We start from the raw sequence: 27,460 nt of genomic DNA, 5'->3' as shown, positions 1-27,460 counted from the left end.
GATATAGTGGGTTATGTCATAATGTATTACTTTATACTGTTTAACCTTTTGCCAAAATTCTTTGATTGAACTCTACTGTGGTACATTGAAATGTTGGTCTGATAGCCTTAGGTGATCAATCTATCGACCTGTCTATCTATCTGTCTATCTATCGTATCTATCTATCTATCGTATCTATCTCCCTTTCCCACAATTTCAAGGGAGAGCGGGGAGGAAGGCCGCTTGCACTTACCTCCCTGCAGACAACCAAGCAGGTTGTCCTTGGTGTGCCTCCTGTGTGCTCACACGTGCAGCCCTTAGAGCTGCACAGAGCAGGGCAGTGGGATCCATGGCCAGAACTTGTTGTTCCAGCCTCCAGACATCCCATAATGCAATATGTGGCATGCACGTTGCATTGGAGATTCCCCTGTCAGACGGGCACTCTGTGTGCCCATCTCTGTGTCTCCTTGGGCTGAATCATTATTCAGGTAGTTGGGGTAAGGGTGCAAGTGCAGGTAAGGGTGTGAGTGCACCCTTAACCTCGACTAGCAGCCAGGTTCGTTAAGGGGGTTAGGCAAGTGGGGAGCGAAGGGATCTGCAAGGATCCCGCCGCTTCTCGCGACCAGCCTAACCCTGCCTGGGTTAGGCTGGTTGTGAGAACAGCCTCATAGTGGGGTTATTTCCTGTGTTCCTCTTGAGACTTGGAGTATTGAAGAGAAAGTTAAGGTTCAAGTAATTCTTAAGTCTGCCAAAAAAAAAAAATCTTCCTATATTTCATTCTTCTGTTGCAGTTGATTTTTGGCACAAGGAAACAGGCTTATTTCAGTTACCCAGTGTGATAGTAGCTGCCACAAATAAATAATCACTGTGGTTTTTGTAGATGACTTGACACTATATAAATGGAGTTGTCTGTGACTTATGTTTTAAGCCATATGCTTTGAGATAGTGATAGGATATCTTCAGGCTATGGAAGTCACAGTGGAGCTGTCCTCCTTATCTGAGCTCCTTAGTTAGCTTTGTTAACTAATATGTGTGTAGGGAAACTGGGATGCATGCTGGAAATGAAACAGGCTCCTGGCAGATTCTCAAGAGAGCAACAGAGAAGCATCCATTGCTATGTTATCTGCTCCCTAGTAGGTCTGATTTCATTACATTTGCTTTCTTATGGAAACTGGTCCAGAAATTTGAAATACAATAGCCTCTTAATGCATCTTCAGGCAGGAAGCAATTAATTGTACTTTTCAAGGATATTTCTGTTAATGGCAAGCACTGCCTTCTCTGGGGCATGACTATAGAAGGACATTCGGAAGCATCAAGCGATTTGGAAAGTCAAAGTTCACTGAGAACCCAAGGAATATGGGAATGCAGTTATTTGGAGAAGACTATGTTCTTATTGAGGGGGAGGGAGATTTTATTTATCTCTGGGACTGAAAGGAGCCTTGCACTAGGAGAGATTGTTGCATTAATTGTTTTTTTTTAACGAAATTAAAAAACAAAGAGTTAAGAGGTGAATGTTGTCAGTGACAATTGCCAAGGATAAGACATGAGGAGATATATTGTGAAGTCTGGGAAAGCAGCCAGAAGAAAGAGGGAATTCTATTCATACAACTTCTTCGGGAGGTAGAAATCACAAACTACATCAGAAATACCCACTGGTTTAAAGTATAATCACCAGCTTTTTATAGAATCAATCCCTCCCTCCCTTCCTAGAGAGGAGAGCTTGTCTTGTGGTAGCAAGCATGACTTGTCCCCTTAGCTAAGCAGGGTCCACCCTGGTTGCATTTGAATGGGAGACTTGATGTGTGAGCACTGTAAGATATTCCCCTCGGGATGGAGCCGCTCTGGGAAGAGCAGAAGGTTTCAAGTTTCCTCCCTGGCATCTCCAAGATAAGGCTGAGAGAGATTCCTGCCTGCAACCTTGGAGAAGCCACTGCCAGTCTGTGTAGACCAGGGTTTCTCAACATTGGGTCCTCAGATGTTCTTGGACTTCAGCTCCCATAATCCCCAACCAAAGGTCACTGGGGCTGGGGATTATGAGAGTTGAAGTCCAATAACTTCTGGGGACCCAACGTTGAGAATCCCTGGTGTAGACAATACTGAGCTAGATAGACCAATGGTCTGACTCAGTATATGGCAGCTTCCTGTCCCTTCCTTCCTTCCTTCCTTCCTTCCTTCCTTCCTTCCTTCCTTCCTTCCTTCCTTCCTTCCTTCCTTCCAACATAAGAACAGCCCTGCTGGATCAGGCCCAAGGCCCATCTAGTCAGCATCCTGTTTCACACAGTGGCCCACCAGATGCCACTGGAAGACTACAGCAGTTGTGGAGGGCATGCCCTCTCTCCTGTTACTTCCCTGAAACTGGTACTCGGAGGCATCCTGCCTTTGGGGCTGGAGGTGGCCTATAGCCCTCCGTTGAGTAGTAGCCATTGAGAGACCTCTCCTCCATGAAGTTATCCAAACCCCTCTTAAAGCCATCCAGGTTGTTGGCTGTCTCCACATCTTGTGGTAGAGAGAATTCCACAAGTTGATTATGCATTGTATGAAAAAAATACTTCCGTTTGCTGGTCCTAAATTTCCCGGCAATCAATTTCATGGGATGACTCCTGGTTCTAGTGTTATGTGAGAGGGAGAAGAATTTCTCTCTATCCACTTTCTCCATTCCATGCATGATTTTATAGACCTCTATCATGTCTCCCTGCGAGTCGTCTTTTTCATAAACTAAATAGCCTCAGGTGTTGTAGCCTTGCCTCATAAGGAAGGTACTCTAGGCCGCTGATCATCTTGGTTGTCCTCTTCTGCCTTTTTATGTCCTTTTTTAGATGTGGTGACCAGAATTGTACACAGTACTCCAGGTGTGGCTGCACCATAGTTTTGTATTAAGGGCATTATAATATTAGCCGTTTTATTTTCAATCCCCTTCCTAATGATCCCTAGCATGGAATTGGCCCTTTTCACAGCTGCCGCATATTGAGTCGACACTTTCAAGGAGCTGTCCACCATGACCCCAAGATCCCTCTCTTGATCAGTCACCAACAGCTCAGATCCTATCAAAGTACACTTGAAGTTGGGTTTTTTCGTCCCAATGTGTATCACTTTACACTGGCCAACATTGAAGCACGTTTGCCATTTTGTCACCCACTTCTCTAGTTTGGAGATAGATCCTTTTGGAACTCCTCACAATCTCTTTTGGATTTCACTACTCGAAAGTGTTTGGTATCATCTGCAAATTTGGCCACCTCGCTGCTTACCCCTACTTTTAGATCATTTATGAATAAATTAAAAAGCACCGATCCCAGTACAGATCCCTGGGGGGACCCCACTTCTTACTTCCCTCCATTTTGAAATTTCTCCATTTATCCCTACCCTCTGTTTCCCGTCCTTCAACCAGTTAGCAATCCACATATGTACTTGTCCCCTTATCCCGTGACTGCTAAATTTTCTCAGGAGTCTTTGATGAGGAACTTTGTTGAAAGCTTTTTGGAAGTCCAGGCAGAGTATGTCAACTGGATCACCTTGATCCACACACTTGTTGACATTCTCAAAGAACCCCAAAAGGTTTGTGAGGCAAGATTTACCTTTGCAGAAGCCATGCTGGTTCTTTCTCAGCTGGGCCTGTTCTTTTATGTGCTTTACAATTTTATCCTTGAGGATGCTTTCCATCAGTTTGCCTGGAACGGACGTTAAGCTAACAGGCCTGTAATTTCTCAGATCGCCCCTGGATCCCTTTTTGAAAATCTGCGTTACATTGCTATTTTCGAGTCCTCTGGTACAGAGCCTGATTGCAGGGATAAGTTATATTTTTTAGCAAGGAGGTCAGCAATTTCACATTTGAGTTATTTGAAGACTCTTGGATGGATGACATCCGGCCCTGGCCATTTGCTAGTTTTCAGTCTTTCCAGACAGTTTAGAACATCATCTCTTCTATCTGACTCAGTTCTTTAGCCTCCATCCCTGAAAAGCCTATTTCAGGAACAGGTATACACTCAGTATGGTCTGCTGTGAAGACAGACTCAAAGAACTCATTTAGCTTCTCTGCAACCTCCATATCCTGTTTAATAATCCCTCTGACTCCCTCACTATCTAATGGTCCAACCTCCTCCCTGGCAGGTTTCCTGCATCTGATGTATTTAAATAAGTTTTTGTTATTCCCCTTGATACTTTTAGCAAAATGTTCCTCAAACTCTCTTTTTGCCTCCCTTATTGTCACCTTGCATTTCTTTTGCCAGAGTTTATGTTCCTTTCTGTTCTCCTCATTTGGGCAGGACTTCCAATTTTGGAAGCAAGTCTTCTTCCCTTTTATGGCTTCCTTGACATTACCTGTTATCCATTCTGGCATCCTCCTGGACTTACCTCCTTTTGAGTATTCCTTCTAACTGGGCTTCTAGTATTGTGGTTTTGAGTAAACTGCATGCATTCTGGATCAAAGTGACTCTCCTGATTTTCCCTCTCAGCTTTCTTTTCACCTTACTCCTCATTTTGGAGAAGTTTCCTCTTCTGAAATTCAAAGTGTCTGTGTTAGACTTCTTTGGTGATTCCCTCCCCACATGTATGCTGAATTTCCTTTCTTTTCCTTTTCCTTTTCTCCTTTCCCTCCCTCCCTCTTATATATGCTTTCATCTTTCTCCTCTAATTCCTCTATGTTCTTTCCTCCTTCCTCTTACTCCTTCTGTAAAAAAACAAAACCAACCCCAACACAAACACTTATACAAAAATAATGGTGACTGTACCATGATGCTATTCACATCCAGTCAGAACATTACCTACTTATGGATTATGCCCCACCAGTTCAACATGTTAAATTTTGTTAGCATCCTGGAAGCTCAACCAAAGGTTCCTACAAGTCAATATACAGATAGTAAGGAAGATAAATCCAGAATTCATACTTTTGTATGTTCTTGTTTTAATTTTGCAGTGGGGAATGCAGGAACATAAGACGGTGACACTTCAGTAAGGTTAGAATGCCCTGCCAAAAACACACTTCTGCTTTCATAGGAGGAGGGAACTTGTGGTTCTAGTTATCCAAGCATTGTCTTAAAACAGAGCTACTTCACTTGGCAGTTGTATTAAAACACTTGAATGAGGTTGTAGGTATGTTCAGAATCTATATATTTAATTCTCTTAGCTGGCACGCATGTCCTCCTGGATTTGGCGGCGGAACTCTCGCGAGAGTTCCTGGCATTGGGTGAGAGTTTGGGTGGGGGGAAATGGCGGCAGGCCACAGAATGGCCTGAGGAGGCAGCCTCAGCTGGCTGCCACCGGCGGGACAGCCTGGCCTGGCCTGGCCTGGGCTGGCTGTCCTGGGTAAGGGGGGGGAGGAGGAGGAGGCGGCGGCAAAGCCCGGCCTGTCTGGGGGGGGGGGAGGCGGCGGTGGAATGGCAGGATGGCCATCCTGGTTAAGGGGGAGGCGGCAGCGGCAAAGCCCAGGAAGCAGTGGAGAGACTGGAAGGCGGGTGAGTGAGTGGGAAAGAGAGAGTGGGGCAGGAGGGAGGGGGAGAAGAGCCGGCCCCAAATAGCGCACAGATGCTCTGTGCGGGTTGGCTAGTTGTTGTTGTTGTTATATTTTATATCCTGCTTTTCCTCCAAGGAGCCCAGAGCGGTGTACTACATACCTAAGTTTCTCCTCACAACAACCCTGTGAAGTAGGTTAGGCTGAGAGAGAAGTGACTGGCCCAGAGTCATCTAGCAAGTCTCATGGCTGAATGGGGATTTGAACTTGGGTCTCCCCGGTCCCAGTCTGGCACTCTAACCACTACACCACGCTGGCTCTTTTGATGTATGTAGGATTCTGTGTAGTGAGCTGATCAATGCATGGTGTGTGTGTGAGGCTGGAGTCTGCTGCTGTGATCCTGATCCAACTCCTACATGCTTTTCAGTATCCTCTCATTGGTCACATGAACAGGGCTGCAGTCTGGAATTAACCTAGGAACATAGGAAGTTGCCATATATTGAGTCAGACCATAGGTCCATCTTGCTCAGTATTGTCTACACAGACTGACAACGGCTTCTCCAAGGTTGCAGGCAGGAATCTCCCTCAGCCCTATCTTGGAGAAGCCAGGGAGGGAACTTGGAACTTAGATACTCTTCCCAGAGCAGCTCCATCCCCTGAGGGGAATATCTTACAGTGCCCACTGAGTACTTTAAGATGTTTAGGTCTCCCTTTTATATGCAACCAGAGTGGGCCCTGCTTAGCTAAGGGGACAAGTCATGCTTGCTACCACAAGACCAGCCCTCCTCTCATAACTGTATAGAGATTTTCCAGCCTGTTCTAAAATTGACCAGTGCCTTTTGCTTTCCCTCCTTTGCCTCCTTGCATGGCTCAGTACCCAAAGTACCAAGATGTAGACCAGGAGGCTCCTGTTTCAAGTCCCAGCTGATCCTGACAGTTGCATACAAATGGGTAGAGCTGGGTGGGACATCTCAAGGCAAGGCTAGGAATGAAAAATATGCCGTCAGATAAGTATTCCAGGCAGCTGCCCCAGAACCATCTACATTGGCATAGGTGGCTGATACCTAGTACGATACTATAAATTTCAGTGGTATTATAGCTGATATGTACAATAGTGGGACACACTGGTTTAACTTGTTTCCAATAGGATGATCTGTGTTTATTTTTGGATTGCTTCTGCATATATTTTGGATTACATTATTTAGATCATGCTGGACAGTAATCATGATTTATCCTTGCCTTTGCAAAATTGCTTTAACCTTGAATTTATCTCTTGATCACACAATCAAATCTAAAACTGAAAGTTGTTAAATGATTATGTGTTAAAACTCTTTTAAGATCTTTATAATATAACAGTGGGACAACAAAGACGCTGAATTTCTAAATATTTTCCCCATTAATTTAACTCCCTACTTCCCACTCTCACATACTGATTGCTGAGTGGACTGGCAGTTTCTCTAGAGTCTAGACTACAGTTGATTCTCCATCCACTCCTAAATATACAGGAAAAAGGAAATATGAAAGGTATGTGTGTGTGGGGGGGGGGGCAGGGATGGGTCTTCTGCTTTGGTAGTTGGGTAAACAGCCTCCCATTTGCCTCTTTTTTGTTTTTGTTTATAAACACTGAAGCAAAACAGGCACTGAGCAATTTGGCTCTGTGTCTCACTTGTATTGTATGGAGTATGAATGTGCACGTGTGTCTTGTACATATAATATGAGACAATGGAGTACTGCCCTGATCTAATACTATGGACCCACAGAACCCTTTCTGTGTATAATGCATTATTTCCTTGCATGATGGAAGAGGGTGGAGTTTGCATGAGCAGTCCTAGACATTTGCAATCACCTGTGGTATACTGTACCAAAATGTTCTTAAAAATCAGGAGGCAGACCTCATTTTAAACTGGCACTCATGTAAATACATGTATAGGTGGATTCTTCACATCGTTCTTTTTCGTAATTGTAGGTTTCGGTAATAAACGATGATGCTCCATTAAACTTTCCTGAGGTGGGACATGAGGAACTCTCACTTTTACCTGAAGCTTTGAAATTATCTGTGGGCAGGTATGGATAATACAGAGCCCAGCACACATAAGTAAGGGGCTGCAGTGAGATCATGCCCACTGTGATATTCATGGAGGAGGTCCTGACATGCTCCCAGCACTTTACTTTTTCTTGTGAGTAGGTTGTTTATCTTCATTTTCTCTTTACTTGTGCTCCAAATAAAATAGGTATTTGTAGTGTGTGAAGAGGGGCAATTCAGAAGAACAGCCTCCCGCATGATAAAAGAGATGCACTGGAAGCATGTCAGCCAATGTCACAGTGGATGTGCTCTTGGCAGGACCCCTTACTTTTCATGTGTGCTAAGTTGTCTATCATCTATACTGGTACAGTGTCTTTGTATAGGAACACAGGAAGCTGCCTTATACCAATGGTCCATCTAGCTCAGTGTTATCTACTCTGACTAGTAGTGGCTTCTCCGAGATTGCAGACATGAGTCTTTCTCAGCCCTATCTTGCAGATGCCAGGGAGGGAACGTGACCTTCCACATGCAAGTGTTCAGTTTCTCTTCCCAGAGCAGCTCCATCTTACAGTGCTCTTACATGTAGTCTCCCATTCAGATGCAACCAGGGTGATGCCTGCTTAGCAAAGGGGACAATTGATGCTTGCTACCACAAGACCAGCTCTTCTCCTTTCAAAAGCTGTGACAGAGTTCATATAGTTTCTTCAGCATCTTGTAGTCTTCCCTTGCTTAACTTTACCCAGTTTTTAATGCGAAGAATGTGCTAATTAGCAATATTAAATGTTCTTATATAAATAAGAACAATATAAATAGATCATATGCCCAATATAAATAGACCATATGCCTCACCAATATAAATAGATCATATGCTCACTGATATGCTTTTTAAACACATTGCATTTGCAGGTTAGAAAGGAAGAGGCTAATTACCAGTCCTGTGTAGCCTTAAAAAAGACAGATTGGATCTGGTCTGACCCAGCAGAGAAGTTGTCGAGAGGGCCAGTATGACCACCCCACCCCCACCCCAAATCGTCAGGTTAGGTCAAATTGGAAACTCAACATTTCCCGACATTGGTTGCCATTTAAATGTTAAAGAGGTTTTTCATTTAACTTAAATGGCAACTGGGAAATGGCAAAAATAGTGAAATGTGTTACGAGATGGATGTAAGGCTCCAGTACCTATCTTAAACATACTTATTAGGGAGTAAGTGCTGTTGAACTCAGTGAGACTTCTGAATAGATGTGCTTAGGATTGCTCTCGAAATCCTGTGTGTACTAGCTGAATTACGTCTTTTCACTTTAATCTGGTTCGGGTTAGGCTGCCTGGCAGAACAAGCATTTAAAGCAGTCATGGCTTGTGATTGGTTTCTGAGAAAAAATCAATTTATTTAGGCTAAATGCTCTAATGCCTAGTTAATTTTTAATAACTGTAGTAGGCGTCCATGAGAAAAAGAGGTTATTGGTCAGTCTGCAAAACAGCAGAACTGTGCAAAATAATGAAGCAAAGTTTTCATTAGTATATAGTTGATTGCAAAAAGAAAACCTAGGATTGAACTGCAGAAGAATAAGAAAATGACAGCCCTATTACCAGGACAAGGGCCAGCTCAGAGGACCCAGAATGTCTTGTAGGCAAACAAAGATTTGATCGTTTGTTAGGCAAAATGGTCAGGGAGAGGCAAACGTACTGTTAACAACAGTACAGCCAGCCCAGCCCCTCCCACCTCCATCTTCCACATCTATTCATGATTGTCAAGAGAAGTCAGAATTAGCTGACTGGTTACAGGGGCATCCCCTACATAATGAGCATGGTATGCAGATAAAAAACAGAAGCCACTTTGTTTTAAGATTCTGTTGAAACAGTGCATGTGAAATCTGCTAGTGGCATAATGGATGATGGGGCAAGAGGCATTAGACTGAAGGCAAAGCAGAGCAGAGTCTGGAAACCTGCAGTAAAACAAAGAGCTATTCACCATTTTGTTTGACTTTGCAGACTAGCACTTAAGGGGTGTCTAGTCCTAGTCTTTGGGCACTTATACAAGTCGTGCTGTGAGACTACAGTCTTGTTCCACACGTTCACTTGGACCAAAATAAGCTTGCAGAGGGGGATCAACAGAGCTAGCTCCCTAGTCTCTATGTATTCCTGGGTCATGTTTCCATGAAGCCTGTATATGTATCCCTGTAGGTTCCTGTATCTACAGTCTGTGACTCATAATTTTCCAGTGTATCGGACCTACATGTATGGGAGCCTATGCAAGCTCAGATGTATTTACATAGACCCTGTACAAATGTGACTTTCCCCACATGAATTGGTCAGGGCTGGGCCAGCAGACTTGATCCCAGTCAGTCTCCTCTGCATGTCTTTTATTTGCTCCCAAGTGAATGCCTAGCAGAGCAACTTGTTTCTTGAGTGTCAAAAGATTAAGGGATGATGATTATTCCTGGATTGCAGTGCTTGTCTTTCCAGACTGTTTTAGGATAGGAGAACTCTTCACCTTATGATCTGATGAAATGAGACAAGTTTGCATTTTTTGTTGCCATCCCTCTTTATGTGTGCAATTATACAAGGATTGAGATTGATTTCAACAGATCCTTTATTTAACTGAGCACTGACAATGTTTTTCAGCATTTGGGAATGGCCATTATTCAGTGAGAGAGCACATGCTTTCCTTTTTTTCTTTCATACAGAAGATCCCATGTTCCATGTCTTCATAAGAGCCAGTGTAGTGTAGTGATTAGAGCATTGGACTGGGATCAGGGAGACCTTAAATTTTTGTTCAGCCATGAAACTCACTGGGTGACTCTGGGCCAGTCACTTATCTCTCAACCAAACCTAACACACAGGGTTGTTGTGAGGATAAACATAACCTTGTATACCACTCTGTGCTCCTTGGAGGAAAAGCAGGATATAAATGTAATAAATCGAAAAATATCTGGCATTTCTGCATAGGGCTGAGAAAGATCTTTGCCTTAAACTCTCAAGAGTCATTGCCAGTTAGTGCAGACACAAACTGTCTAGACAAATAAAAATAAGTAATTAAAAAAACACACCTATTTGACTATGTATAAGGGTGCTTCTATGTTTGCCCTCTGGTGCTCTGAGAAATCTAGTTCATTTTGTGTGTTTTGACTTTCAGTTATACAAAACTTTGTCCGGAGACAGACAATAGTTCCTTGGAGAACTCAAAGTAGATTGAGATAGACACTACTTCTCATGATGTGTACAAACATTTCTATTGTCTAGGGATGTGCAAGCTTTGGAGGAAGAATCTGGTCTGAATTGAACTGTCTGATTTGGACATATTTGCTTAGATTGTGACATGAAGTCATCTGAATGGAGATGAATCAAGCAAAGGTGCCAGAAGCATCCCACTTTGATTCGGATCCAGTTTGGTCCTTGAAAGGGTTTGTTTTCGTGGGAAACCTCAAACTTTAAAGTATTCATGTTCAGAAACTCCTATATGTACTTGTCTGCAATATGTCCATCTTAATTCCTTAAGAAAAGGCTATCGTCTCTGCAGTTTTTATCCCATTCTGCCAAGAAATAAAAAAGCTATAGTTATGTTTATCATATTTTTATACCGCACAAAACTTGTGTCTCTGGGTGGTTTATAATTAATGTTAGAGATTTCTCATTCTAGTTGAAAGCATCATATGTGAATCAGGTTGAATTGAAGCACACAACTTCCAAACTGAATCTCTGTTTCTGTGCATAGCCCTACACTTGCCCACTTTTGCCTCTGGTCGAATAGCTTTTGTGGGTTTTGAAATCAGTAAAAAAAATACAAAAAACAACCTAAGGCAAAGGGATGAACATGTGTATCCCAAGTGGCTATTCCTCTTACAAAAGTTCTTCACCTTTCTGGGGTGGGAGAAACATACCCTTCATGTGTCTTCAGACTTAGTATTTTCAGTGATGCACCTTTTTTTAAAATTGTTTGAATATGCACAAATCCAGCTATCATAAGCCTTTAATGAGATTTGCAGATAATAGGTTTATTAAATTATTGAGCCAGCAACAGATTAAAGGAAGTGTAGCTGGAATAAAGAGCATTTTTTCATCGAACAATTTTTTTTCCTTGGGAGAAATCCATGGCAGTATGTTGAGGCATGTGGCAGGTTATCTTTTTAATTCTCAGGAAATGACTGGGTTTGTTCTAAGAGCTACAGGAGATTGCAAAAGTCACTGCTGACTCTGTATTTACAAAGCTGTAGAAAAATGTGTTGAGTGTTGGGCTTCATTTGGAGCTTGTCTCAAAAAGGTATTTGTAATCTGAAGTTTGTAAGGGAAGGGTTATTTCTTTCTGTATGCTTTTGTCCGGCATGGTTAGTCCATCTGTAAAGGGCTGTAGCCGAGCAGGATCAAAACTTTCTCAGATCATCCAATAAGGACACAAGAGTCCTTTCTCATGGTTGGTGAGAAAGAGCTTGAGGGCGTGAGGGGACGAAGCCTTAAAAAGCTTACCTCCCCACCCACCCCAGATGATTCCTTATCTGGGTCTGGGTGTGGCGATTGCGTGCCCAGATGTGCTGCAGTGCCTCCTCTGGCAGCATGAAGGGTTGGAGGCTGAGATGTGTTGCCCCAGGAACTCCCATAATGTACCTCACAAGTGCATGGTGCATAATGGGTATTCCTCTGGCACTAGCCGGGAAGCTGCTGCTGTGTTGGAGCTGCACGGCATCGACACACAATCATTTAGCCTGGGTTAAGGGCGCACTCGTGCCCTTAACCCTGACTAAGTGGCGGGCCTCTTGGGTGGGTTTGCCACCCTGGCACCACTGGGAACTGCACAGCTCCCGGGGGTTCTAAGGCTTGGCTTCCTTAGCTCGGTTTTAGCTGATTGTAAGAACAGCCTCAAATTCTGTATTGACAGTCCACAGGAAAGCATAAGATGGAAGGGAAGCATTGTGTAGGTGCTTAGCAACTACACTAGGAGCCATTTCTCACGATCCCGTGAGCAGGCTTGAGGGTGGGTGGTGAGGTTGGCTAGAGCACCTTACTTGCCATGCAGATGATTTTGTAGAGTTGCTGGGCGTGTGGAAAGCACGCTCAGACGAGCGCCTGCTGCTCCTGACAGCGTGGACGGTTGGGGGCTGGGATGCGTTGTCCCGGCCCCCAGAAGTTCCACAATGCACCATGCGAGTGTGCGGTGCATTGTGGGATCCCCCCGGCGACGGCACACCCCGGCCCCCGAACCTCTGTGCTGTCTGGAGCAGCAGTGACTCGTCTGGGGGGCATGCGATCCGTGCAGGATTGCAGGTTTTGCTGCCAGGAGCCCCGGGGCCCCTGGTGGTTCTCATGGGCAGCCAAGCCTGGGCTTAGCTTAGTTCATGGGCAGCCCAGGCTTAGCTTCTCGTGAGAAGAGCCTCTTTGTGGTTCCCCTTCCACTTGCAGGTAGAGCCAGTAGTGCTTGGGTAGCAGGTCCTATAGTTGTGACATAATTGCAAACCGTTTCTCTATGTCCTAAGAACGATGCTGCCAAAATGCTCATCCTGAGCAGAAACATGGTGTTTGTCAACTGCATACATAATGTTTCCTTTAGGCTAGATATCCTGGACAGATTTACATTGCGTAGTATGAATATACTGAACCATATCATTGCCCTGGCAGCTTCCATTCTTTTACCACTTTCAAACGGCAGGCCATTTAGGGGACTGCTAAGGGGTGTGTAGGGGTGTGTGTGTGTGTGTGTGTGTGTGTGTGTGTGTTGCATGAGCTTAGCATTAGAAGCAGAGATTTTCTTTTTTCTGTTCCCTGCCCTCTCTGAAAGTTTCATCTTATTCATTTTTATTTGGAAGTGAGTTCCTCTTCATTCCATGGGACCTATTGCTAAGAATTGTGTGTAGAACTGCTGTCTTGGTGCCGAACTAGATGAGACAGTGGTAGACCCATGACTGAATCTCCTGCCTACTTTTTTTTTTATTTTAAATTTTATAGATCTGCTGTTTTGTTCCATGGGGCAATTAGCAGCTCCAGGGGAGCAGTTCAGATCAGGAAATGGCATATGTTTTTTTGCAGGGGGAACTCCCTCTTCTCTCCAAACTCCATGGCTCAGTCTGAATCTGAGGGCTAAGCCTAATTTACCCTTCCCACCCAGAAAGAAGGAAAAGCTGATGAGCTGATCACAGATCTTAAGGCTATATTCTCACAACCGCCAGGTGGGTGGGGCAGACTACTCCAAACTTCCCTTCTCCCCTCCTTCCTCTGAAGAGAGTCTGCACTAGAACTGATTATGTTAATGATTGAAAGTGAAGAAAATTAATTGTAAACTATAAGAGAAGAAAAAGCTCCCTGCCTGCTCTTAGTATCTGTTTAGAGGCAGGGAGGGGTTTAATGTGCTCAGAGAAATATTTTTTAATGGATTTCGTGGGAACAAAACAGCAAAATGTTTGAACGGTGGAGCAGTCCTGCAGAATTTTTGGCTTCCAGGGATGCCTCACCTGTGTGGCTCTTTGCACTGAGTGAAAACAAACAAATTAAACCTTTGGGCATGCTCATAACACCCATCTCTCTCACAGCTGAAAGCATTGCAGGCTGTGCAGTAATGTTTTTGACTTAATGGGAAGCAGGCTGCTGGAGGGGAGGACTTTGTTGGCCACACCTCCACTAGTTTTATATCTACTCGGAAGAGATCTGCACGCTTCCCAACCCCAGAGCTCCAGAGGACAGCTCAATGTGAATTCTTCCATTCACCACTCACTGCTTCACAGCACATTTTCCCTCAAGCAACATTTTAATGGCTCGAACTGTGCCCATTATTGGATTCCTGCTGCTGCTGCTGACCTGTGGCTTGTCAAATGCACAGGGCTGGGGGAGTTGGTTTTGGGGGAGTTCAGAAGAAACAACCCTCCCTTCCACAGAGGCTGTCAGTAGCCAAGAAGAGCAGACGGCACAGCAGCTTGCTACATTTGAGGCTACCACGCAGAGCGTCCCCCTTGAAAGCACCACCCAGCAGAAGGGGAAAGTGTGGAATATATTCACCCTTAAGCGGCCAGACCTTCCTGAGGACATCACCATCCCTTCAGCTGCATCACCTTCTGAGCCAGGAGGCACTGAGGCAAATATTGCAGGGGTGGGGGCTGAGATCCTGAATGTAGCTGAAGGAATCAGGAATTTGGTTCAGCTGTGGGATGAAAAGACAACCAAAGGGATGGAGAGGACCGAGGCACCTACAACCGCTGGCTCTTGGGAAGCATCATCTCTCCCTGTTACAGACTCAGCGAGCCCCCAGAACACGACTGCCAACATGACAGATGATGTGCAGACCTCACTGCAAACTGGGCAGCCAGAGGTTGCCCTCTCGGTTACTACAAAGTCTCCTTTTCTGTGGAACAAGACTCAAGTCCTCTTAAAGAAGCCTGAGACTCCACTTCCAGGTAGTGCTTCTTTCTCATTTTCACCAGATGATCATTCCAGCGGCGACAGGTTGGCCTTTCAAGAATCTGCAGATGTGGGGCAAGAAGGTGCTGCCACCCCAGAAGCGAGGGCAGACCGGGGAGCTTTCCCAGCAAAACAAGGAATTGTTTCCAACACAAATGTTCTGGAATTGCAGGATCCTCAGGCTAATAGCAGCATGCATGTTGGAATTTCCTCCAAGGTGGTGGGTGCTTTAGACAACTGGCTATCCCATTTGGTTACAGATTCAAACCAATCAGTCTCTTATGACAATAGAGCCCATCTCAGCCTTAAAAGCCACCCCTCCTTTAATCACTCTGGGATAGTGGTAGCTGATGCCAATAAGAACCACTCTGGTGATTCTGTTCCTAATTCAAATGCCACTAATTTTATGGAATTCCCCCCCGCCAATAACTCTGAATCTCTTGAGTTTCTACTAACCTACACTATGCAACATTTTAGCAATAGTAGTACAGGGCTTCCTTCCTTCTTTCCTGGATTGACTCCAGCAGCTGGCCACTGCTTGCCATTGCCAACCAAGCTGTCATATTGCAACAACCTGGGCATGAAGCATTTCCGAGTGCCGAATTATTTGCATCATGGCAGTGAGGAGGAAATCTGGGCTGCTTTGCATGAGTGGGAGGGGCTTCTTAAATCTCGGTGTCACCGCTACTTGGAGTGGTTTTTCTGCTTGCTACTGGTACCCGGGTGTAACACTTCTTTTCCAATAACACCTCCACCATGCCGGGGATTTTGTGAGGCCGTGAAAGATCTATGTTGGATTCATTTGAAAGAGGGGCATCTTCCAATCTCATGTGACTCTCTCCCGGCGGAGGATGGTGTATATTCATGTGTGTTTATTAATGTTTCAGCAGGTAATGTAGCAGGAGTAATCTCTCTTACCAACTCTTTCTTTCTCTCTCCATCACCAGGTAAGGTAATGCTATGATGGACTGTGGTATTAAAAACGGTCAAGGTGTAACACAAATGCCCTTCTCCATCATTTAGGAGAAGGAAACGGGTGCGAAGGTAGTGATCATTTCTTTCTAGTCAAAGGATAATCTTCCAAGTGCCAAGCATCATCCTGATGTGAGCCCTACTGTGTAGCATAAGTGACCAATCTATGGAATGGATACCACTAGCAACACAAACAATGAGTGGGAGATATTCAGCAAATCTGGCAAGAACATGAGCTAAGCTAGACTTATTTCATTTTTCAATTGGTTCATTTAACAAATATCTTTCAAAGTATCTTTTAAAATCTAGGAATGCATGTAGTTGCACAGCAACATATGTGATGATAAATAGTGAGGCTAAAGTTGCTTTTGAAATTTTTTAGAAGTAATGGGCTAAGGAAAGGTTGAAGTTTTTTGAAAAGTGTGTGTATGTGAGAGCATTTGAATTCTGCCAATTTCACAGATTAATGTTTTAACCCAAGTTAATTTAGTTTTCAGGGTGGCATTTGAAGCAGATTAAAAGTTATATTTCTTCCATTTTCCCATTGCCACCTTCACATTTTGAACGGAGCTATGCAATGCCCTTTTCCTTCTGATGATCTCTGCTACATTGATTAATGGCATTTAAATTCAACTGTCGTAAAACCCCAATGAACCCCTCTGCTTTCAAAGTAATTTCCAGCCTAGCAGACTAGTATTTCTAAAAACTGTTCTGTGCCTTGTTACCTGGCACTGGGCAGATCCACATGTTCCCTGTCTTGGAATTTCCCATTCTCTGTACTGTATGCCCTGCCTGTAACATTCTAGAGAGCAAGTTCCTGCAAGACATGAATATTTCTTGGTGTGTCTGTGATATCTGAGATTTCTGCTGGCAGTGAAATTATCCACCCTCTGAATTCTGGAACTTGAGGGACATCCAGTGAAATCGTTTACCAGTAGATTCAGGGCAGACAGGGGGGAAAAGTACTTCATGCAACACAGTAATGAATCCAGGAATTACCACAGGATATTTTGATAGCTGTTGGCATAAATGTCTTTTAAAACATAGGAACATAGGAAGCTGCCATATACTGAGTCAGACCATTGGTCTATCTAGCTCAGTATTGTCTCCACAGACTGGCAGTGGCTTCTCCAAGGTTGCAGGCAGGAATCTCTCTCAGCCCTATCTTGGAGATGCCAGAGAAGGAACTTGGAACTTAGATGCTCTCCCCAGAGCGGCTCCATCCCCTAAGGGGAATATCTTACAGTGCTCACATTTCTAGTCTCCCTTTCATATGCAACCAGGGCAGACCCTGCTTAGCAAAGGGGACAAGTCATGCGTTCTACCACAAGACCAGCTCAGACAGTTTCATGTAGCATAGGCCCATCAGTGGCTATTTGTCTCAACAATTCAGAATGAAACCTCCATGTTCAGAGACCATATATCACTGGCTGGAAGCAGGCAACAAGTTTTACGAGAGTTGGAAGTGGTCTGAAAGGGCTTCACTTCTTGTGGTGTATCTTGATATTTCTTTTGCCACATAGTCACCTCGGTTTTGCAGATTATTGAAACAATGCAAGAGCCTGTAAAAGGAGAGTGTATGCATCATGAGCAGTAATCCCTCTTTCAAATGGCCTCAGCTTGCTGAATAAGTTCGTCTCCTGCTTCTGATTGCCAAATGCTGGGAACAGCCAACAGGGATGGTGTAATGATCAAAAGGTGGAATACAAAATCCCTCCTCTAGCTGTGAGGAGACCTAGGTAGGCTGCCACCATCCACTTTTTATATGAGCAGATTCACCCTTCCAAGGGAATGTTTGGGGAGAGTAAAGTTGAAAACCTCTTCCTACAAGAAAGGCTTCAGCAGTCTTAGGCCTTTAGGAGTGTATGGCTAGGGCAGCACCCAGTAAGAATGATAAGGAAAATTATAGAGGCATCAACAACTGCCGCTTCTATTCAAGTAAAACCCTTCCCCAGCAACTAGAAGAACCATGCAGTCAGATCCAAGCACAAAAATAAATTATCTGGAACATCTAGCTAAACTGGTCGCTATCGTTCCTACTTATTTCCAGCTAAGGAACACCCAGTTGATCCCCAACCAAGACTGTTAGTCTCCCCCTTCCCTATAGTAGTTGCTGATCAGACCTCCTTCAGATGCCTCTAGGGAAGAACTGAACTCTAACACATTCCTCTCCTACTTCTCTATAGGCTGTTGTCCAGTAAACCCTTCCCTTCACTCTGGGACACAGGGATTTGATTTTCCCGGGCTATCTTGCTTATTTGGAGAGGCCCGCCCTCCAAATCTACTCAGGGACATATGGTGGGATAGATAGCATGACAACAGCAATCTCTCCTATGTCTTGAGATTATCTTTCTTTTTTAAAACCTAGGAAGGTAGTTTCGTGTAAAAGCAACCTATATTCCATATCAAGAACAGCTGAATCCTGCTAATTACAAACATGCAATTTAGCTTGTTTGTTGTGGAGAGAGAGAGACAAGAAACTATATAAAGCAGTGAATTATTTAACTAAATTTGTATCCTACCATTCTTCCATCCTAGAACTCAAGGTGGCCACATGTGTGCTCAGGTGGTCTTCCATTCAGGTACTAGTGACTAGCCAGACCCAGACCTGCTTAACATCAGCAATGTTACTGCATCCTATGCATTTGGAAGAACAATGGCAAAAACCCCGTGGACAAAGGAAATAATGAATATATATAAATAAAGAATATATATATATATATATATATATATATATATATATATATATATATATATAATGAGAAAATGAAAAACCAGCTATCAACACACATGACAGCAAACAGCCACATCGGTATCACATGTGTAAACATAGATAAGCATAAGGCCATATAAAATTACAAAATGCAGTAACAAAAATACACAAAACCATATGTGCAGATATCCAAATGGGGTCCAAAATGTCTTCCAATGTGAAAATGTAAAGAGTACATACAGAACAAATGGCAATTTTCAAATCCAGAGGAAGGGACCAATGTGCTCAGGAAGATGTCATAAATGCCTGAAGTTCAGCTGATGATTCAGACTTTAAAACGGAACAGGCAACGTGTTCTGAGGTGGCTGATAACAACTGACAATAGGAGCTGAATAATGCCAGGAAAATGACCAGATGACAGCCACCCTGGGATAATAGTTGTTTCACCAAAAGGCTTCATCAGAGGCAATTTTCCATAAATAAAGACGAGAGTGAAAAACCCATGGCTGTACAGACGGATTTATCAAGGCATGTTAAAGCCTGAAAATACAAGCACATTGGTCCCTTCCTCTGGATTTGAGAATTTGCCATTTGTTCTGTATGTACAGTACTCTTTATATTTTCACATTGGAAGACATTTTGGACCCCATTTGGATATCTGCACATATGGTTTTGTGTATTTTTGTTACTGCATTTTGTAATTTTATATGGCCTTATGCTTATCTGTGTTTACACATGTGATACCAATGTGGCTGTTTGCTGTCATGTGTGTTGATAGCTGGTTTTTCATTTTCTTATAATACACATATATATCATTCTTTATATATGTTCATTATTTCCTTTGTCCACGGGTTTTTTGCCATTGTTCTTGCTTTTCCATTTCGTGGACCCCGTTTCCTTTCTTGTTCCCATGCATTTGGAGCACAGTGAAATCCTACTGGTTGATCACACTCTGCTCAACCTCCCAACCCACACACCCATTGAGAGTTCACCAGGCATTGCCCACTTGCCTTCAAATAAGGTAATAATTTATTCACAAATAATTTTTTTCTATTCAATTTGTACCCAAATAGAATTACTCCCAATTTGCTTTGGGTCTGAATCTGGCCAGCTAGCACAGGGGTGATTTGTCCACAAATTGCCCGAAACAGGAAGATTCGGATACAAATCATTTTGTACCCGAATTGATTCACACAGATAGCAGGTGCAGGCAGTGATTCTCTCAGCGGCAGGAAGGGGGTGAAAAAAATTATCTTCTCTTTTTCTCAATCAGGAAAGCAGGAACAAAAAGCAGAGCATCCACTCCTGGCATCAAGCAGGCAGGCAAGGCAAAGCAAAGCTCATCTGGCGTGAGCTCTCTCTCTCTTCTCCGATGAGGCAGAATGGTGGCTGGCTGCCTCCTTAAGTACATTTGAAAACCCTTCCTTTGAACTCCCCCCACCTTTTCCCCTTCTTTGACCCTTCCCCTAGCCAATTTTGGGTCAGTCACTCCAGGCAACACATCTGAATGGAAATGAGCCAATCTGGAACCAGGGGGGAATTGCCAACCAATTGTATGCTGATTTATATCCGGGCTAAAAAAACCCCAATCCACTTTTTGCGTCAGGTTTTTGGGACAACATCGAGTTCACAGTAAAGCCTTCTGTCTGGGAAGGCTCCTGCTGATCATGAGTACAGAGTCTGTACAGTGGTGTCCCAGCATGCCTAAGTATCTCTCCCCGAGTACAGTATTACAGTACAACGCAGTCTTCAGACAATGCTGTGCTCCTGGTCAGTGGGGATGGGGTGATTTAGTATTTCATGGCAGGTGATGGAGCTTGCTAGGTGGTGTTTACAATGATGCTTGAATAGGACTTCTATCTCAGCTAACTTGCCTCACAGGGATATAAAACAAGCCTCTCTTTGCTTGTTTCTAAGGGCTAGAAACTTGCTTGCTTTAGGAAAAGATAAAATTCTCAGCATGCTGAATTTTGCACCTAATTGGTGCTTGCACATAGAATCCTTACATCTAAACCCAAAGCCATTTGGGTTTAGTCTTGGTCAACCTGGAGGGAGACTGCCTCTCTAATCACAACCCTATTTTATGTATGTCTTAAACAAGGATGTGTATTACAGATGGATAGGTATGATCAGTGTGGGAGTAATTTTTCTTCCTGTACACTTAATTATCCCTTGACACACATGCTTGAACTATTCTGTTTAAATACTGATATCCAGAAAAAAACACAGACAAGTTTTAATTTAATGTAGTAAATATTATGTCTAACTGTATCTTACATGTCTACTGTTTGGGTAAAAAAAAAATTGATCTGAAAGAAAAATCTGGGTCACATATGAAGACTGTCAAATAAGGGTGAAACTGCTCTTTCCTCTTCTGGCCATCTGTTCAAATGGTTCATCTAGTTTGAACTTCCAGTCACTTGTTCCTGTTACATCTTTGTTCTGCCAGATTACAAAACCATTCGAGTTGAGGAGGGATATATACTCACAAGCAAAACTAATTTATAACCCAGTTCAGCAGAAGGATTGGTTTTGATTGATTTAGTAGCTGTAATGTAAAATAAGACAAAATCAGTTTAAATCAAAGTGCTTGAGCCTAATCGGGTAGTGGATTGGGAGGTAAAAGTCCATTTATTCTTGTCTCTTGTACACAAAAAAGTGTGTACACAGAGCCTAGAGTGGGACAGCAGATTTTATCCAGACCAGTGGTCTCAGTGTTGTCTCAAATGCTCTAAAATATGATCCCAGCCCTGCCTACCAATCTGTGTTGCAGAAGGAAATTGTAAATGGTGAACAAGCTGTTTTCCATGTAAGCTTGACAGCTATTACTGAACTGCTGTTACTGATCTACTCATTGAGGAATTCCTGATAAGCTTCCAAGAAACCCAGGTTTCCTAGAACACAGTTTGAAAACCAGTGATTTAGGCTAGCCTTGTACTGCCCAGGGAGCAAGAGGCTGTTAGTTCGAATCGGTGCTATTAATATAAAAAAAGGGCTTGGGAAATAATCATATCAAACATAAATAACATTTCACATAATATTTTTAATGGCTCGGGCCTAGTATAAGTGAACCTGGAATTGTCAATAAAATTGAGAAAAGAAATCCACCCTTCCAAAAAATAGCATTTATAACGCACACAGATGTCTTAATTTGTGACAATGATTTGTCTTGAATTAAAAATTCCTATATTTTTTGAAACTGTTCTCTCATACCTTATAGTCTATTAAAAATTTTAAGTTTTGCAGACTGGTTAGAGTGGCCTGGGCTCTGCCTCTTTGCCTAGGGAGTGGAAGCTTTAAAGGGACTGCCTTTGGGAGCCTGGTATTCCTCTGTGTCCACTTATCTGAGCGTGCCTAGCTTGTTGCTAGTGCTGGAATGCAGATATCAGGGCAAGCAACAGTGTGTGTGGGAAGGGGTGGGGTGGGGTGGGGAGCTCTTCAGGGAATCAAGCTCCAAAGATACCTTTCCAGGGATGCCGGGCTCTGACAGTGCAGTGGGGCTGGGAGGGGCTCTAGTTCTGGGGCACCTTCAGGCTGTGACCTGGGGGTCAGTTGGTTGTGGTCCTGTCTCCTCAAGGTCAGACCCAGTCACTACTCCAGACAGGGATCCTGACAGTCCAGACCATGATAAGGATTGATTAAGAATTCTTTCTGGGGTAAGTAAACTCACCAGATTAATATGTGAGCACCAAGCAATCTTTGGGTTCGCACAGGCGGGCTGCTGAGTGTGTGAGAGAGTCTGAGTTCTGAAGTTAAAGAAGCAGCACAAGCAACGGGAAGCTAGCACATACATAATCCAACATCCAATCTCCCCACTGTCATTTGTGACTCTTACACTTTGCTTAAGATACCTACAGATCAACTTTTTATTAGAGAATGTTTAACATTGCATTGACAAAACTGCAGGGGATATGGTTTCCCAAGAAGAAATGGTCATGTACAAAAGAAGGTGGGATTGCAAAGCATGGATATCTCTGTATAAGAGTCCTTTTGGTTTTGGATAGCATTAGGTTTAGGAAACTGGGTTTGGAGAAAGTCCAAGTATAGTACAGTCCCTCGCCTATCGCCGGTTTGCCAATCGCGGATTTGAGTATCTGCAATTGAAAAATTGTCACCACAGCGACCCAAGTATTTGTGGTTTGGCACCATTTTTTTTAATTTTGGGCAGTTGGGGAGGCAATTTATGGGGTCATGTGATCATTCTGAGGGTCGGGTCATTTCTGGGGGTCAGGGGGCATGTTTTGGTGTTTGGGCTTATTTTGGGGAGTTCAGGGGATCTTTTCCAGCGGTTGGGATCGTTTCTGGGGTTGGGGGGATTTTTTTTTCACTTTGGGGGATAATTTTTGGGTACTTTCCCTCTTGCGATTCCCCTAACCCCCTGTTTCCCATTAAAGTTTATGTCTTGCCTACCGCGAATTTGCCAACCACAAAGGTTTCCAGGAATGCAACCCTTGTGGTTGGCGAGGGACTACTATATTATAGTGCCTTTTTGTAAAGCCTTGTGTGACAAAATGGGGGTAACTCTATGCTTTCCTGGAATCTACTCTCAGTAGAGAGATTGCTCTGATCCCAATCTAGGAGCACACCGCTCCTTCAAGGTAGGCTGCCAGTTGAAGACTGATCTAAAACCACTGACCATGCTTGGACACGGCTTCAACAACCTAGAACTGTCCAGCTTGGGACTTACAGGTACTGTACAGCCAGAGTCCACACAACTCAGCTCTAGACAACAAGATAATGTTCTGAAAACAATTCAACAGTAGCAAATGACCTTATAAGTCACATGGGGAAGAGTTTTGCAAGTAATCCTCCAGAACCTGTTAAATCAGACTGAAGCCACTTCTAAGTATATGAACTTCATTATGAAATGAGGCTGGCACACAGAATAAGGAACTGGGGAAAAACAGGGTGGAACTGGGAGTAAAGAAAGGGATATAGGAATTCAAAAGAAAATACAAAAAAACATTTACTAACTGACTAGCACTGAGTTTTACCTTAGTCTATCTGTAGGCAGGTCCTTGGCTGAGAGAGCATTAATCTCTACAGCTTCTCCTGTGGAACACCCATTTTTGCAGATGGAAAAGAGTAAACATTGGCCAGGCCTTTGTCCTCTAGCTTTAAAGCCATGAGGGAGGGGGTGAGCTGGGCCCAGGCGACTGTGGGTCTCACACCTGTCCTAAATTCAAAGAGTATGCTAATCTGCATCTCCCCACCCAGAGGGGGGTGGAAAGTGGCCCTATTCCCTGTGTCAAATAAGATTAGGGGATTGGTGAACTCTTGCTTCAAGATGATGGAGGTCTGCGTTTGTCACACCTTGCAACACCAGGTGTTTTTTTAAAAAACAATTCAGCTCAGTGTTGAAAGGCTTGGCCAGACATTTCTTTAAGTGGTAGGTTCATTTATAACATTGCCTTTTGAATCTAGATTTGTTTTCAGTGTTGATGGCCACCTTTAGGCTGTGGGCATGTTGAAATCTGAATGGAAGAATCTCCCTGTGTTGTGGAAATATTTCACAAGAAACCATGGTGGGCCAATTCTGAGGCTTATGTTTCCTTACTTCAGTCTTTGAAGTGTGCACAAGTGTCACACCCTGCCTGCTCTGCAGTTCTGCGCACTGCTGCCCTCTGGCCACATTGCAAGCAGCAAACTCTTGGGCTTCTGCTGGTCTTGAGCAAGTCCCATCCCAGGCATCTAGTCATTGGCCTTCTCACTGGACAAGGAAGTATAAAGAGACTTCCTGGTTGGGGCAGACCTTGCTTTCAGTATCAAGGTTTGCCTGATCTGGTGTGCGTCTCCTTGTTGCTTCTTGTAACCGATCGGTCTGACCCCTGGCCTGTTGTGACTCCTGCTACCTGCTTAATCCTTCTGGCCAGTTTGGCCCTTGGCATGGCTCTGACTTGAGCTCCTGTCTTGACCTCCTGACTGGACAACTAACCAGCTTGACCTTCTGCATGTTCCTGGTCCCTATCCCCAGTCTCAGTCCTTGGCTCTGATTTCCTCCTAGATTACCTGGCTTGGTTCCTAGCATATACTTGGCTCTCAGTTTCTGTCTTGATCCTTCATTCCTGGCTTATCCTCCCAACTAGCATCCTGTTTCTGATATTCTCTGTCCTGACTTCTGGGCCTACATTCCCAGGTAATGCTGCCCACAAGCCAGCTAATCTGACAGCAAGGAAGCAGAGAGAAATGATGTAGGAATTGCCATGTTGGGTCAGACCATGGCTCTTCTAGCCCAACCTTCCATTTTTAGTAGGCGCTGGCCAGATTCCTCCAAAAACTCACAAGGAGGGCATGATAGATTGCAGCTGATCATGGAGTTTTCATTTAGCTATTATAACTAATAATACCTTCATGGAAGATAGGTCCTGTGGTGGCACCAGAAACAAAATGGGGGGGGGGCCATGGTGCATTTATGTTTGGGTGAGCTGTGTCCCTCATATTAGATTTCTTATACAGGAATGGGGGACAAGCAATCTTTCTGGGGCAGTGCTCACTTCCTTGCCTCCCCCCCACACCCCTTCTAGAATCCCCTTGGATCGGTCTAATGATGAAACATCTGAAGGCATGAGCTTTTACATTATTCAGATTGTCTGACATACTTATCAGGAAGTTTCAGGATGCTTTGCCAAAAAAACAAAAACATGGATCAAGTCTAATACCTATTTGGTTTCACATTTTGACAACCCCGGTCTTGGGTCATTTCCCCTTGCTTCCCTTCAAACACATTAAAATTGCTCATAGGGCTACTTTCCACATCATTTCCTCCTAACTTCCAGGTGGGAATTGCCCAGCAAGATGGAATTCACTTTTAGACAATTTGAGGGGAGGGCAGTGACAAGTGAAGGTGCCTCTTTATTGGATCAACTGAAAAAGTACTGCATCTCATGTGCTCCTAAATCAGAATGAATAGTTGTTGCCTTGGGACCACTTTTAACATGAGTGCACTTTCAAAAGTCATATCTGTGTCTGAATGTGAAACCTTGATTGCACACATTTATCTCCTGTATATGGCAGGGCTCCAGAAATTGCCCCCAGAGTTCATGAACAATCTCATGAAAACACACTGTACTAGTTCTTATATTACACTTGCAAATATTTTGCTGTGCTGGTTTGACTTGCAAGAACAGTCCAATGTCTTTTTTTTTTTTTAAGCGTAAAGCTGTTTTTTCCTCTTTACAAAAAGAAACTCCTCTTTCGTACAAGAGTTACATAGTTTGACTTTACACCAAGTAATGCTCTTATTTCCTTCAGACAGGAAACAGGAGTTCCTCTGTCATTCCTTTTCTTCATTCTGTTAGTCTGGGAACACTTATTAAGGGAGTCACCAAGACTCTTGTGTTGCAAGAGCAGACGAATCCACACTGTATGCTTGGACTGTGTCTATGCCTAACCTTTAAAGGGGAATTCTTACCACCAAAGAATCGGAGAATGAAGAAACTTTAATTAACGCTTGGCATCTGTATTGTCAGATGAGTTTGCTCAGAGGCATAGCTAGGGGAGAGGGGTCCCTGTGTTCACCCCTCTCCCCAGTGGCCTCTCGGAGTGAGGGAGATAATGAAGAAAATAGAGAGGGGTGGAACTGGGGCTCCTGGATTCTTTGAACCCATCCACTCAATGATAGCTACGCCCCTAAGTTTGTTCTGTTTCACTGTCCCTTGTCAAAGTGACCCATTCAATTTACAGCATCCCGAATGAATGTTTTGCTTGATAAATTAAGACACAGATGAGGTAAGAATTTCCCAAGAGGGATTTGCTTTTAATGGAGCATTTGTTTGAGCATCTAGCACAATTCTACATATATCCAGTGCTCTGTTCAAAGTAATCTTCACATAGCCAGATAAGCCCTGTAAAGTCCTAGCTGTGCTGGAGCGTCCCACACTCTCACTTTCTCACCTTAAATCAGTCTTGCAAATGAGTATTCAGGTAGAGGACCTATCCCTGCTTATCTCAACCTGCTCCTTGTCTCTGCTGCCCCAGCTTGTCTGTCTTGCCACTTTGTGGTTATTCCAGGAACATGATAAAGCTCAGGGCTAGCAGTGATGACAGAGCTTTTCAGACAGTCACCGTAACACTTTGAGATGGTGCTGCCTGTGCAGGCACTTGCTGATATTGCTGCACTGTCCTTGCTTCTTTCACAGCAGTGAGTTCCCAGGATCGCAATGCCGCCTCATGACTTTCTATGGGAAATCCAGCAGTGTGCACACAAGACAAAAATGCATGTGGAGACAATGTGTAGCACTGCACACTTATTAAAGTTTTATAGATTTAGTGTCCTTGCTCAACGCTCTGCTGTGTCCCTTCAATATAATGATTTCTTGTGCATATGCAGTACTGTGAGCCTCCCCCCCCCGCCCCGGGCCGCCTTTTTGTTTATGCAGATCATAGACCACACGTTGGCTGCACGTGCACACAAGGTGAAACCATGCTTTATATAGGAACATAGGAAGCTGCCTTATGCCGAGTCAGACCAGGAGGACCAAGTTTCAGGCTCTTGTGCTCCCCAGTCCCCTTTTCTCCTTTTGCACACATGAAGTAAGAGGATTTGAAGGTTCTGCTTTCAGTTTAGAATGAGCCACAGATTCCTGTTACATCTGAATTCAGGTAACTGTGGTTTATTCTCATCATTGTTCATTCTCAAACCAGAATCAAACTGTGGTTTCAGATCCTGGTTTGTGAATGGACTGTGTTTAGAATAAACCACAGTCTCATGAATTCAGGTAACTGTGGTTTAATAGGAAACTGTAATGTGACCATGTCAGAAACCATTCATGTCCCCTAATCTTATGCTCCTTATCCTATGACTAGTTTTTGAGAATCCATTAGTTTTGTTTTACCCTGCGATGTGCTGCTGCTTTCTTGGCCCACCAGCAATGTGCAGAGACATCTTTGTTTCTAAAAACCGATTAACATGCTAAAACGTGTGTGGTATATATCTCAAAAGTGGTATGGTAC

At 43.8% G+C, this 27,460-nt stretch overlaps 1 protein-coding gene across 4 annotated transcripts in view; it reads left to right on the top strand.

Annotated features, from left to right (window-relative positions):
• COL18A1 (collagen type XVIII alpha 1 chain) overlaps nt 1–27,460 on the top strand; it is a 253,533-nt gene that overhangs the window by 105,138 nt on the left and 120,935 nt on the right. Inside the window, exon 1 of one of the 4 annotated variants that reach the window (XM_053269353.1) lies at nt 5,356–5,426. The exons of 1 other annotated variant lie outside the window; for it this stretch is intronic. In XM_053269353.1, the coding sequence (XP_053125328.1) occupies nt 5,357–5,426 (70 nt within the window). In that variant the 5' untranslated portion in view covers nt 5,356. Of the gene's footprint in view, nt 1–5,355; nt 5,427–14,108; nt 15,714–27,460 lie in introns of those variants that run through there. 2 more of the 4 variants (XM_053269325.1, XM_053269316.1) reach the window with 2 other exon arrangements.

The sequence above is a fragment of the Hemicordylus capensis genome, chromosome 1 (assembly GCF_027244095.1).
Source record: "Hemicordylus capensis ecotype Gifberg chromosome 1, rHemCap1.1.pri, whole genome shotgun sequence".
Classification (NCBI taxonomy): Eukaryota; Metazoa; Chordata; class Lepidosauria; order Squamata; family Cordylidae; genus Hemicordylus; species Hemicordylus capensis.
The sequence above is the reverse complement of the archived record's forward strand: the minus strand, read 5'-3'. Positions and strand labels throughout refer to the sequence as shown.